The sequence below is a fragment of the Eumetopias jubatus genome, unplaced genomic scaffold (assembly GCF_037043125.1).
Source record: "Eumetopias jubatus isolate StellerSeaLion01/CBP00866 unplaced genomic scaffold, mEumJub1_p1.0 scaffold_15, whole genome shotgun sequence".
NCBI classification, from domain to species: Eukaryota; Metazoa; Chordata; class Mammalia; order Carnivora; family Otariidae; genus Eumetopias; species Eumetopias jubatus.
In genome coordinates, this window is record NW_028274821.1 from 83,422,112 (window position 1) to 83,434,897 (window position 12,786).

Sequence of the window (12,786 nt, forward strand, 5' to 3'; positions counted from 1 at the left end):
GTCCTGTAAATATGCTCTTCCTGAAAAATCTCATCTCTGAAAGAACAGTTATCAGTCTGGAATGAACACTAGGCTAATACGGGCTGCAAGTCAAAAGTCAAGAGTCACAAATAAATTTGATTTGTTTATTCCAATAAAAACTAAAGAAATGCAGCTTTTCCCAATTTCACATGGACAGTTAAAGTAAGTCTAATGTGAATTATTTAACACCATTTCTCTCTGTGCTTTTCTCACATATCATATTCATTTATTTGTTATTGTAGCAACATATTTCATACACTTTAGTTTATATAACTGATGGATAATCTCAAGGGATACAGTATATTTGCAATACAGACCAGCTAACAAAAAAATGTCTAATTATGTCATTTTCTCTATGAACACATGAGATTATTAACTAGTATATGCTCTAAAAGTTAAAGAAAAAAAAAGTAATGAGTTCTCAGACCTCTAGAACCAAAGTTTGCTTGTAATCAATACTGAAGCCAAAAAATTGATACACCAAAAAAGTGGTTTCAAGTGTCTGGCAAACAAATCAAATCTAATAAACACATTAATTGGGCTGAAAAATCACAAGATTATTCCTGGAAACAAGGTGACTGGGAAATTCACTATAACCATGCCCACCCCCCTCCACCCAGAAGGGGGTTGAGGCTGGGAAAGCTGATAACCTCAAAGACTACAGGACAGGGGCACCGGGTGGCTCAGTCATTTAGCGTCTGCCTTCAGCTCAGGTCATGATCCCAGGGTCCTGGGATCGGGCCCCGCATCAGGCTCCCTGCTCAGCGGGAAGCCTGCTTCTCCCTCTCGCACTCCCCCTACTTGTGTTCCCTCTCTCGCTGTGTCTCTGTCAAATAAATAAATAAAATCTTTAAAAAAAAAAAAAAAAGACTATAGGACAAAGGTGAAAAGAAAACACATGAAAACATACTCTACTCTAGCCCTCCACTCAAAAGAAAGTCCTATCCATGGCTTCTGGATGGTGGAGAGCTGATGGCTTCAAGAACCTCTCCCAAAGAGCCTTCACTCCTTGTCCTGACCTTTTCCCCACAATGACTAAGATTTCTTTTCATGGAATATCGCTGATTATATTCTTTGTGAGGGACTATCAGAAAAAAGGGCTGGAAGAGCAAAGAAAAGATTGGCAACTGATCTCCATCACTTCAGGTTGCCTACTGCTGGAGGCCAGGCTCCTGTGGCAGGAACCGCTTTTTCGTATTTTGTTTTGATTTGATTCTCTGGTGTGATTTGTCTTAACAGGTACAGACTCCTACCAAACTACTGAGTAAGAAATCTAAGGATTTTTATCTAGTGGGATCTACTTTCATGTTAGATATAAAACACTCTCAAATTCATTTGTAAAACAGAACTGAAACTTGTATATAGATGGCAATTTGGCAATATATATATGCCTGACATATAATAGGAAGCCCAATACCTATTTAGTGAATTAATGGATCATTCAAATGTGCCCTCTTCTTGATCTAATTTCATTTCTAGAATTTGTCTTTACTTGTTACTTTTGTTTTTTTAATGTAAGCTCTACACCCAACATGGGGCTTGAACTCATGACCCTGAGGATTAAGAGTCGCATGTTCTACCGACCAGAGCCAGCCAGGTGCCCCTAACATATATCTTAAGGGATAATTAGACTAGTTTAAAAAGATGTAAAGCAACCAACTGGCAGCATCTAAATCTAAGAGATCAGTTACATTACGGTAGATCGATAATAAAAAAATATTAGGCCATCACTAAATAGGAGAACAATCTTTGTGAAAACTAATAAAAAAAAACCCATATTCTTAAACAAAAATAATACTTGTTTTAATTATATATTTTGTATTCCCACTATGTAGGTCCCACCACTCCTAATCTAAAACTCTTGGGGCCAGACTGTTTTGAGAATTCATAGTTTCTCAGAGTTTAGAAAGCTAATACAAAATATTAATGTATATTTTTCAAATCCCCAGTTGATTTCAGGTGCTACCCCATGTTTGTGCAAAGAAACATATAAAATATTCACATGAAATGGAATAATAAAGACTAAAAGTAGTTCTACAACAATTCAGGTCAGGTTTTCCCATCAAGTGAGTTTTCATCAAACTTCAGGAATTATTTTTCATTTTCAGTGTTTTCTGGATTTTGGAATTGCAGGTTAAAAAAAAAAAGGCTTGGAAAAATACATACCAAAATGTTAATCGTAATTATGAGAACAAATAGCATCTAAATCCTGTCATATTACAAAATCTCCCACTGTTCTTACTCCCCAAATTTTACTCAATTACAAGTTGGTATGAGGCCACTAGCTTACATTAAAGGCAATCATAACAAACAACACACAAATTTTCACTGCATCACACATGATGTTTAAGGATGTCACTGCAATCCTTTTTTATGAAGACCCCCTCAAGGAGAATGTCCATTCGATCTGTATACCAAAACAACTATGACTCTTATAATCAACTGTCTGTTCTTATGTCACTATGAAGGAATATTTCATAAGCTTTTTGAGTCAGATTCTAGAGAACTGAGATCTTAATTTGTGACTCATTCTCAGCGTACATTATGGGACTAAGTTACTGAACTGTAATTTTAGCTTTATTCCTGGATTCATTTTTTCCCTCATTCTTCATTTTTTCTGCCTCATTTTAAACCCACACTATTTCATCATACTTGGAAGTACCCCTTTTGTAAACAAGACACAACATAAATGTTGTTTTATATGTTTACAGTTATTATTTTCCTACATTGTGCTTATTACTACCTGCCTTAGAATTTATTCATTTGTGTATTTGTTGTCAGTCTCCAATCCTTTCCACACTAGAATGCAGGCTCCAGGAGGCCAAGGGCTTTGTTTTGTTCACTGCTATATCCTTAGAATCTAGGACAATGTTCACATCTTTATCAATAATACTTGCAAAATGGAATGATCATGAAAACAGACCAATTCTGTCTTATGCCATACTGTTACATAATAGAACTTTTCTTAAATTAAAATTGATCTTTAGTCTACATGATCTTTGACATTTCCACATTTGTCTACAAGAGGGCAAATGTACTCATGGAAAAATTCCAGGATTTAGGGACTTTCTACAAACCTACATGCATGTTTGGTTGGTTCGATCCTGGACTTTATTCCCTACGGAAATAATCTGAAACGCAGAAAAGGCACCGTATACAGGAAGATAATAATTAAATTTATTTATGACCAGCAAAGTCTGCAAACAGCAAAATATTCAATGTCTAAACAAATAACAGTATATCCATATCATGTTAATCACTTGGGCCTTAAAAATTATTTGTGAAGATTTTAAAAACCGGAGAAAACATTGATGACACAGTAAATGAAAAAAAATCAGAGGATAAATTACATACACTGTGTGAGCTCAACCTAAACAAACATACTCTATATAAATATTAATGATCTGCCCCATATTTTTTATGTCTTTACTTTTCTCTGCATTTTCCAAATTTTATTTGGAATATACATACTATTTTATAATGAAAAAAGAAAAATTTTGTAATCCAGAGGTGACAAAAATCTTTACATCATTATCATTAAAATCTTTAAAAAGTCTGTTAACTTATTTTAGAAAAATAAGCACCTTATTTACAACATAAAATAACAAAGCCCTGCTAAATAAAAGCAATACTGTACCTTCACTGCTACATGAAGTTTTGCTGTTTTCTTGGATGGCCCTGAGGCTTCATATGTTGTACCGTCCACATCTACAGACATTGTGAAGACTGGGGCGTGGACAGGGCCAGACTGAGACAAAAGCTTATACTGAAGCCCAGGTCTGATCTGATTTAGCCTCATTAGTGCATTCATAAGGTCTATTGCTTTACTATCCAGAACTGTTTAAAACAAAAACAAAAATAAAACAAAAAGAATGAGATCAGAAATTAAACTATTTTGCTTTTAATCTATGCATCTGTAGGTTCTAAGTGACCACTATAAATTCACCAGGCTTTAAAAAACAAGAATTTGAAAACACATATACAAATTAATTTCACTTCATAACTGTAAAATCACTTTAATTATACTAACACTACTGTACAAGTGATATGAATTATTATATCTATAACATCAATTTTAGTTTGTCAATACTAATATACCTGAAGCAATGAAGACTGAAAACAAAAGAAAGCTATCCAATCATCAATTTCTCAGTTAAGCTATATTCTTAAAACTCCAATTCAAATCAATCAAATTCTTCACTTTGTAATTTTTATTTTCCTGTCTGAGACCACAAATCTTTTCTAGTTCACATCTCTAAGAAGAAAGATTTTATATACTTTTCCTTAAGTTTCGTTTCATCTTCTTATTGGGATCTTTATCATCCCCTAATCCATCTTCAAATGGCCTCTTCAGAGCTGAAGACCCAGCACCTAAAAAAATTGTAAGAGATTCGTTATCAGTCAAAACAATGTGTCTACTTACTCCACCAAATGTAGCTAATAATATACTCCACCATATGTATCTAATATGTTCAGGAAGGAAAATCTTAGGAATCACAAAGACCATATAGTACTTTCACTGATCAATTAAATTGCCATATATATAATCTTATAATAGCAAAAATGTTTAAATGAATCTTTATGAAACAATTTAATACTACCCCTTTATATCAATATTTATTTTCCTATTTATTTCTATGTACTGATAAACATTTGCACAAATATCTTTGCATTTTTTTTTTTTAAGATTTTATTTATTTATTTGACAGAGAGAGAGACACAGCGAGAGAGGGAACACAAGCTGCGGGAGTGGGAGAGGGAGAAGCAGGCTTCCCACTGAGCAGGGAGCCCAGTATGGGACTCAATCCCAGGACCCTGGGATCATGACCTGAGCCAAAGGCAGACGCTTAATGACTGAGCCACCCAGGCGCCCCATCTTTGCATTTTTCACACCTGTATATACATGAACAGGGAAAAGTCTAGAAAGATATATATCAAAATGTTAAAGGTATTATCTCTGGGGGAAGGATTTATTTTTATTTATGTCTTTTCAGATATGTCTATAATTTAACATTTATTATTTGTATAAATTTTTTAAGCACACATATTAAAATCTTATGCTTTTGGAATTCTATTTCTCACACTACAAACCATTCTTTTGTCTGCCTACTCAAATCCTATTCAAGATTTTATTTACATAATCAAAATAATCTGGTACTGGCACAAAAATACACACACAGATCAATGGAACAGAACAGAAAACCCAGAAATAAACCCACACCTATATGGTCAATTAATCTTCAACAAAGCAGGAAAGAATATACAATGGGAAAAGAAGAGTCTCTTCAACAAATGGTGTTGGGAAAACTGAACAGCCACATGCAAAAGAAAGAAACTAGACCACTTTCTTATACCATACATAAAAATAAATTCAAAATGGATTAAAGAACTAAATGTGAGACCTTAAACCATAAAAATCCTGGAAGAGAACACAGGCAATAACCTCTTTGACATCAGCCATAGCAACTTTTTCCTAAATATGTCTCCTGAGGCAAGGGAAATAAAAACAAACTATTGGGACTATATTAAAATAAAAAGCTTCTGCACAGCAAAAGAAATAACAAAACTAAAAGGCAACCTATGGAATGGGAGAAGATATTTGCAAATGACATATTTGATAATGGGTTAGTATCCAAAATATATAAAGAACTAACACAACTCAACACCCAAAAACCAAATAATCCAATTTAAAAATGGGCAGGGCTGCCTGATTAGCTCAGTTGGTGGAGCATGAGACTCGATCTCAGGGTTGTGAGTCCAAGCCCCATGTTGGGTGTAAGAGATTACTTAAAAAAAAAAAAAGAACAGAAGACATTTCTCCAAAGAAGACATACAGATGGCCAACAGACACATGAAAAGATGCTAAACATCACTCATATGTGGAATTTAAGAAGCAAAACAAATGAGCAAAGGGAAAAAAAGAGAGATTAAAAAGAGAACAGACTGGGTGCCTGGGTGGCTCAGATGGTTAAGCGACTGCCTTCGGCTCAGGTCATGATCCCAGGGTCCTGGGATCGAGTCCCACATTGGGCTCCCTGCTCGGCAGGGAGCCTGCTTCTCCCTCTCCCTGCCACTCCCCCCCAACTCGTGCTCTCTCTGTATCAGATAAATAAAATAAAGAAAAGAAAGAAAAAAGAAAGAAAAGAAAGAAACAAAGAAAGAAAAAGAACAAACTGATGGTTACCAGAAGGGAGGTGGGGTGAGGGGTTGAGTAAATATATGATGGGGACTAAGGAGTGCACTTGTCATGACGAGCACCAGGTAATGTATGGAACTGTTGAATCATTATATTTTATACCTAAAACTAATATAACACTGTACGTTAACTAACTGGAATTAAAATAAAAACTTTAAAAAAAAGATCTTATTTACAGTTCATCTTCTTCAACTTTCCTCTCATCTCAACTTTCTAAAATAATTTCTATGTTATCAGAAACCAAGTGTCACATGTAAAATTGTGCCGCTGCCTACTTCAAATATAGAGATCTTGTATTTCCACTAAACTTGATGAACATCAAAGATACTTTCTCCTTGTCTTGTATCTTACAAACTATCTAGCATAAGACTTATAAAGGATATATAATGGTTATGGAACAAAAACTAACTGAACTGATTATCAATCAATTTCTTGAATAAAGCAGCTAGCTAATAACATTGTCAGGTATAAGGGAGGAACGTGGCTGTCCAAGTTAAAAACAACCAGGGAAAAGCTCATCACTATGTGCAAGGACTCTAAAGAACTCTGTGTCTTCAACGTAAAAGTTCGTTGTTGGGTTTTTCCAAAAGGAAAGTTATACGCAAGAGATTCATTCCACAAGATTTCTAGATACTTCTAGTGAAACTCCATAATAATACTGAGATTAACTATATATTCTCTGATCATCAAGATTTACTGTCCCTTGTGGTAAACAATGCCTTCAGCATTTGCTTGAGTCAATACTTACCACTCAGGTCAATCAATCTTGATGCTCTCTTCAACAAAAACAGTATTTGCTTTTATCTGCCTAGTATCATATTTCACTTACATTACATAAAACTGTGAGTGTGCCAGTCTCCCAGAATGGAGTTCTTACAAGATAAAAGTTAAAAAGGAATGATGTCTATTCAATCACTCTCCCACTCGTTAAGTTACATTAAAAGCTGCTTCCTGATTGCCTGGAAATCACAAGCTGGCTTAAACACACAGATCTATTCTCTAATCCTGCAGCTACATAGAGAGTTCCATGGATTAAGCTTCATTCTACCATCCCAGCTGCAGGGTTGTAAAATCTGGTGTTAATCATAACAGTAATGTGAGCAAAAAAAAAAGGCTTGCTTTACAAAAAGCAAGTAGTTTTCAATCTCTATAATATCTAGAAATGAGAAGTGATCATTTGAGAGGCAACAATTTTGAAGAATAATATGAGTTTACCATATGCTTGGCACTGTGCTTAATACCTTCACTGTAAAAATCTTCACTTAAATGTATTAACTTATTTAATCCTCACAAGCACCTATGAAGCCTATACTTTTATCATAATTTTTTAAATTTTATTGTTATGTTAGTCACCATTCATTACATTAGTTTTTGATTACTTTTATCATAATTTCATTCTTATATTCATTCAACAATAAATATTGAGCATTTTTTTTCTTTCTTTCTTTTTTTTTTAAAGAGAGAGAGCGAGGGGCACCTGGGTGGCTCAGTCGTTAAGCATCGGCCTTCAGCTCAGGTCATGATCCCAGTGTCCTGGGATTGAGCCCTGCATCGAGTTCCCTGTTCAGCGGGAAGCCTGCTTCTCCCTCTCCCACTCCCCCTGCTTGTGTTCCTGCTCTCGCTATCTCTCTCTCTGTCAAATAAATAAATAAAATCTTTAAAGAGAAAGAGAGAGAGAGAGAGAGCAGGGAGGGAGGAGGAGAGGGAGAGAGAGAGAGAGAGAGAATCTTAAGCAGACTCCACTCCCAGTGTGGAGCCGATGAGGGGCTTGATCTCATGACTCTGAGATCATGACCTGAGCCGAAATCAAAGAGACACTCAACGGACTGAGCCACCCAGATGCCCCTAATTGAGCAGGACAATTTTAGGGGCTGGACATGTAACAGAACAAAACAATGTCTCAAAGAGTTTACGCATAGTGGTGGAAGCTAATTATATATCATAAGATGGTCAGCAAAATGGGAGAAAAATAAGAGGCTTGAGGGGTGGAGGTGTTGCTATTTTGTATGTGGTGCTCATCAGTAGGGTCAGAGAGGTATCACAGATAAGGTGACCCTCTGATGAAGACCTGATGAAAATAACAGAGTGAGCCATTCAGCGATTTGGGGAAGAACCCCAAGCAGAGAAAACAGCAAATACAAAGGTGTTAAGATAGGAACATGCTAAGAAACACCACAAAGGCCTGAGTGGTTGGAGTAGCCTAAACAAGAAGGGGATAATTACAGAAGATGAGGAGGGACAGTAACTGTCAACCCTAGCTGCCACCAATTCACCAGAGGAACTTGTACAAAATACTTAAGTTCCACTGTCCAGTATGAGAAGTAAGTAAATTCAAAAGGCCTTCTTCAGAAAAGCAACTAGAAAAGCTGGAGAAAAGGTAGAAAAAAAATCTATTCCCAGACACTAAAGAACTGTGGAGTCAAGATATGGGAGATAATGGAAACCCTACACTAGAGGCCATATTTCCCCTAGGTGCATCTTCCAAATCCAAGAGAAGCCACTAAGAACTGGACAGAGTAACTTTTAGCAGACACTCAGGACTCAAGGGTCAAAAACTGAAGTTCAAAAAAAAAAACCAAAAAACTGAAGTTCACCAAGCAAAGAAGGCCTGTTGAATCCCCCACACTGGGGGCTGGGCCTCTGCAATGTCATACACTAGAAGTAAATAAAGTAGAAATAGTCTGGATCTCACATGGACTCGAGCCCATCTTAATCCTTGATTGCATTCAAACGATCCAGTGTCACCAATTCCACTAACCATCGCCCAGAAACAAATGTAAATCCTCCAAGATATCATTATCCTAGGTTTTTAATTCTCTACAACTGTTCATTTAAAGTGCCCAGCACTCATAATAACTAAAGACATGAGAAGACAAGATAATGTGATCAAAAATCAAGGGACGGAGCAGACAACAGAAACAGACCCAAAAGGATCTAAATGATTGAGCTTTCAAAAAATACTTTATTAAAAAGAATGATCAGAATGTTAAAAAAAAAAAAAAAGACAAGAAGAAGAATTTCTGGCAGAAAATCTGAAACTTTATAAACTTTCTCTTTTTTTTCAGAGTATGAATCATTTACAAAAACCACGTACGGGGCCATAAAATAAGTCTCAAGAAATATCAAAGGACAGAAATCATAAGAAGTATGTTCTCAGATCGCAGAATAAGCAAGAACTCATATAAAATAAAGAGATAACTAGAAAATCCTCATTTGTCTGGAAATAAAGCAATGACATCTAAATGGCTCAAAGAGCTGATAACAAGGGAAAACAAAAAACAGTTTTAACTAAGCAAGAATGAAAATACTCATGTCAAAAGAGTGTAGGGGCGCCTGGATGGCTCAGTCGGTTGGGCGTCTGCCTTCGGCTCAGGTCATGATCTCAGGGTCCTGGGATGGAGCCCCACGTTGAGCCCCACATTGGGCTCCATGCTTAGTGGGGAGTCTGCTTCTCCCTCTCCCTCTGTGCTCTCTCTCGCTCTCACTCTCTGAAGTAAATAATCTTAAAAAAAAAAAAGAGAGAGAGAGAGAGCATAACACAGGGCACCTGGGTAGTTCAATCGGTTATGCATTCAACTCTTGATTTCAGCTCAGGTCAAGATCTCAGGATCTTGAGATCAAGCCCTGCATCCACTCTAGGTTCAGTGGGGAGTCTGCTCGAGATTCTCTCTCTCCCTCTCCCTTTGCCCCTCCCCCTACACTCGCCCCAAGCTCTGTAATAAATAAATCTAAAAAAAAGTGTAATGCACATAAATCTGGGCTTAAAATGGAAAATTTATAGCCTTGGTAGTGTATATATAAGAGATCAAAAGAAATTAATAACGTACCCAGCTATCTCAAAAAGTTATAAAAAACAAAAAACAAAAAAAACCCCAGCAAATAAAACCCAAAGATAGTAGTGAGGAAAAACAAAGAGCACAGATCAATGAAATAGAATATAAGCATATACCAGAAGATGATCAACAAAGCCAAAGTTGATTGTTTTTAAAGACTGATTTACTTATTTTAGAGAGAGTATACAGGTGCAAGCGGAGGGAGGGGCAGAGGGAGAGGGAGAGAATCTCAAGCAGACACCCTACTGAGCACAGAGCCCGACTGGGGCTTGACCTCACAACCTGGAGATCATGACCTGAGCCCAAACCAAGAGTCAGATGCTCAACCGACTGAGCCACCCAGGTGCCCCCAAAGCTGATTTTTTTTTAAAAGACTCATAAAACTGACAGACCTCTAATGAGAGTGATCAGGGAAAAAAGGAGGTATAAAATGTACACAAGAGCACATCACTAAAGATACTGCAGACAATAAAAAAATAAGATCTTATAAACTATTTTTAAATTTGGTTAAAATGAACAAATTCCTAGAAAAACACAATTTACCAAAACTCTGGTAAGAAGATAACAGTCCTTTCCCTATTAAGGAAATTAGATCCATAATTTAAAACCTTCCCACAAAGAAAACCACATGCCCAAAAGGCTTTGCTGATAAATTCTTCCAAACATTTAAGGAAGAAATAACATCAATTTTATACAAATTCTTCCAAGGAAAAGAAAAAGAAGGGACACTTCCCAGCTCATTTTGTAAGGCCAGCATAACCTTAGAGCCAAAACTTGACAAAACATTACAACAAAGGAAAACTGCTGGCCAATCTAACAAAAATTTGTGTTTTTGTGAACTGTTCACAAAAACCTACACAAGGATCATTTGTAGCAGTTTTATTTGTAATAGCCCGAAACTGAAAGCAAACAAAATGTCCTACAACAGGTGTGTGGTTAAACAAATTCTGGCTAATCCATGCCATAGAATACTACTCAAGAGTAAAAAGGAAGGAACTACAGACACACACAACAACCTGGACGGACCACAAGGGAATTATGCTGGGGGAGGGAGGCACTCTCAAAAGATCACATGTGGTATAACTCCATTTATATAAAATCCTTGAAAGAACAAAATCAAAGAGACTGAGAAAAATGCATGGTCTCCAGGTCTTGGGGATAGCGGAAGGGAGAGGAGTGGGTGTGGCTACAAAGGGGCAAAATGAGAGAGATCTTGGTGGTAGTGAAATAGTTCTGCAACTTGATTATGATGCTGGTTATACAAATCTACACATGTGATAAAAATGGCATAAAATGTATCAGTGTCAATTTCTTGGTTTTGATAGTGTACTATAGTTACATAAGATGTAACCTGGGAGAAACTGGGTGAAGGGAACATGGGACCTCTCTGTACTATCTCTGCAACTTCCTTTGAATCTGTAATTATTTCCAGATAAAAAGAAGAAAGGAAAAAAAAGGACTTCAGCTTTGCTGAGAACAGACAACAGGGGCAAGGGCAGAAGTAGGAAGACCAGATAGGAAAGACAACCGCAATAATCCGGTGAGAGACGAAGACACTGTAGGCCAGGATGACAGCAGTGAAGGAGCTAAAGAAATAGCTGAATTGTGGACATATTTTGGAAAGTAAAATAGACAGGATGTGCCATTGGTCTGGATCAGAGTGAAAGAGAGGATTCAAAGGGTGAAGGTGTCTGACCTGAGCACATAGACAGAGTTTCCAATGACTGGGACAGGGATAACTATGGAAAAGAGCAGACCAGAGGCAGGGTTAAGGACAGGAATTTGGATTTAGACATCTGAGGTTTCAGATGTCTCTTAGACATCCATGTGGAGGCACTGAAGAGGCCTCTGGATATCTGGGTCTGCAGCCAGAGGCTGGTGGCTAGGACTGGTAGTAGAGATATGTACATTTCATGACAAGGGACTAAATGAGGTCACCTAAAGAGTGGGTGTAAATAAAGATAAATAGTCTGAGGACTGCACCCTGGGACACTCAAATATTCAGGAATCAGGAAGATGGAGAAGCTGAGGAGAGGGCTGTGTGGCTAGAAGAAACAAGAGAAAGTAATGACCTAGAAGTCAAATGAGTAGTATTTCAGAAAAAGTGTGTGACAATGACAAATGCTGTTGAGGATACAGGGTACCAAGAACTTTTACACACTGCTGGTCAAAGTATAAACTGATATATATAACTATTTACTAGATCATATGCTAGCCTACACTAAATCCTGGATATACACCCCAGGAGCCACATATAAAAATGCTCATAACAATACTGCAGGTGGATGCCAAAAAATGAAGACTCCAAGTGTCCTGCAAAAGTAGATGGATAAGCTGTAGTACATTCATAATGGGTACTATGTAGCTACTAAAATGAACAAACTTTAGCTATATGCAGCAACATGAATGTATTCCAAACAATGCTGGAGAGAAAGAAGCCACTCACAAAAGATTAAACTTAGTTTGATTCCCTTTCTGTAAAATTCTAGGCAATATCACATTGTTTAGGAAAGCATACTCAGGTGGAAAAGCTATAAAGAAAATCAAGGAAATGATTATCAGAAAGTCAGGAATGGTTAGTAGTTCATGGGGCAGGGAGGTGATGTGGAGAAATAAACAGATACTTTCTGAGAAGCTAACAATGTTTCTTAAGGATGGTGACTGCATGTAATTTTTTAATCATTATTTTCTAAATGATACATTTTATACTTTTCTGTATACATACTATAACAAAAT

General features: G+C 36.8%; 1 protein-coding gene across 2 annotated transcripts in view; it reads right to left on the reverse strand.

Annotated features, from left to right (window-relative positions):
- Positions 1–12,786, reverse strand: part of STRBP (spermatid perinuclear RNA binding protein) — a 130,040-nt gene that overhangs the window by 18,383 nt on the left and 98,871 nt on the right. For both annotated transcript variants that reach the window (XM_088019048.1, XM_028107586.2), the window contains exons 11-12: positions 4,300–4,392; positions 3,659–3,858 (exon numbers count right to left, since the gene is read on the reverse strand). In XM_088019048.1, coding sequence (XP_087875174.1) covers positions 3,659–3,858; positions 4,300–4,392 — 293 coding nt within the window. The remainder of the gene's footprint in view (positions 1–3,658; positions 3,859–4,299; positions 4,393–12,786) is intronic.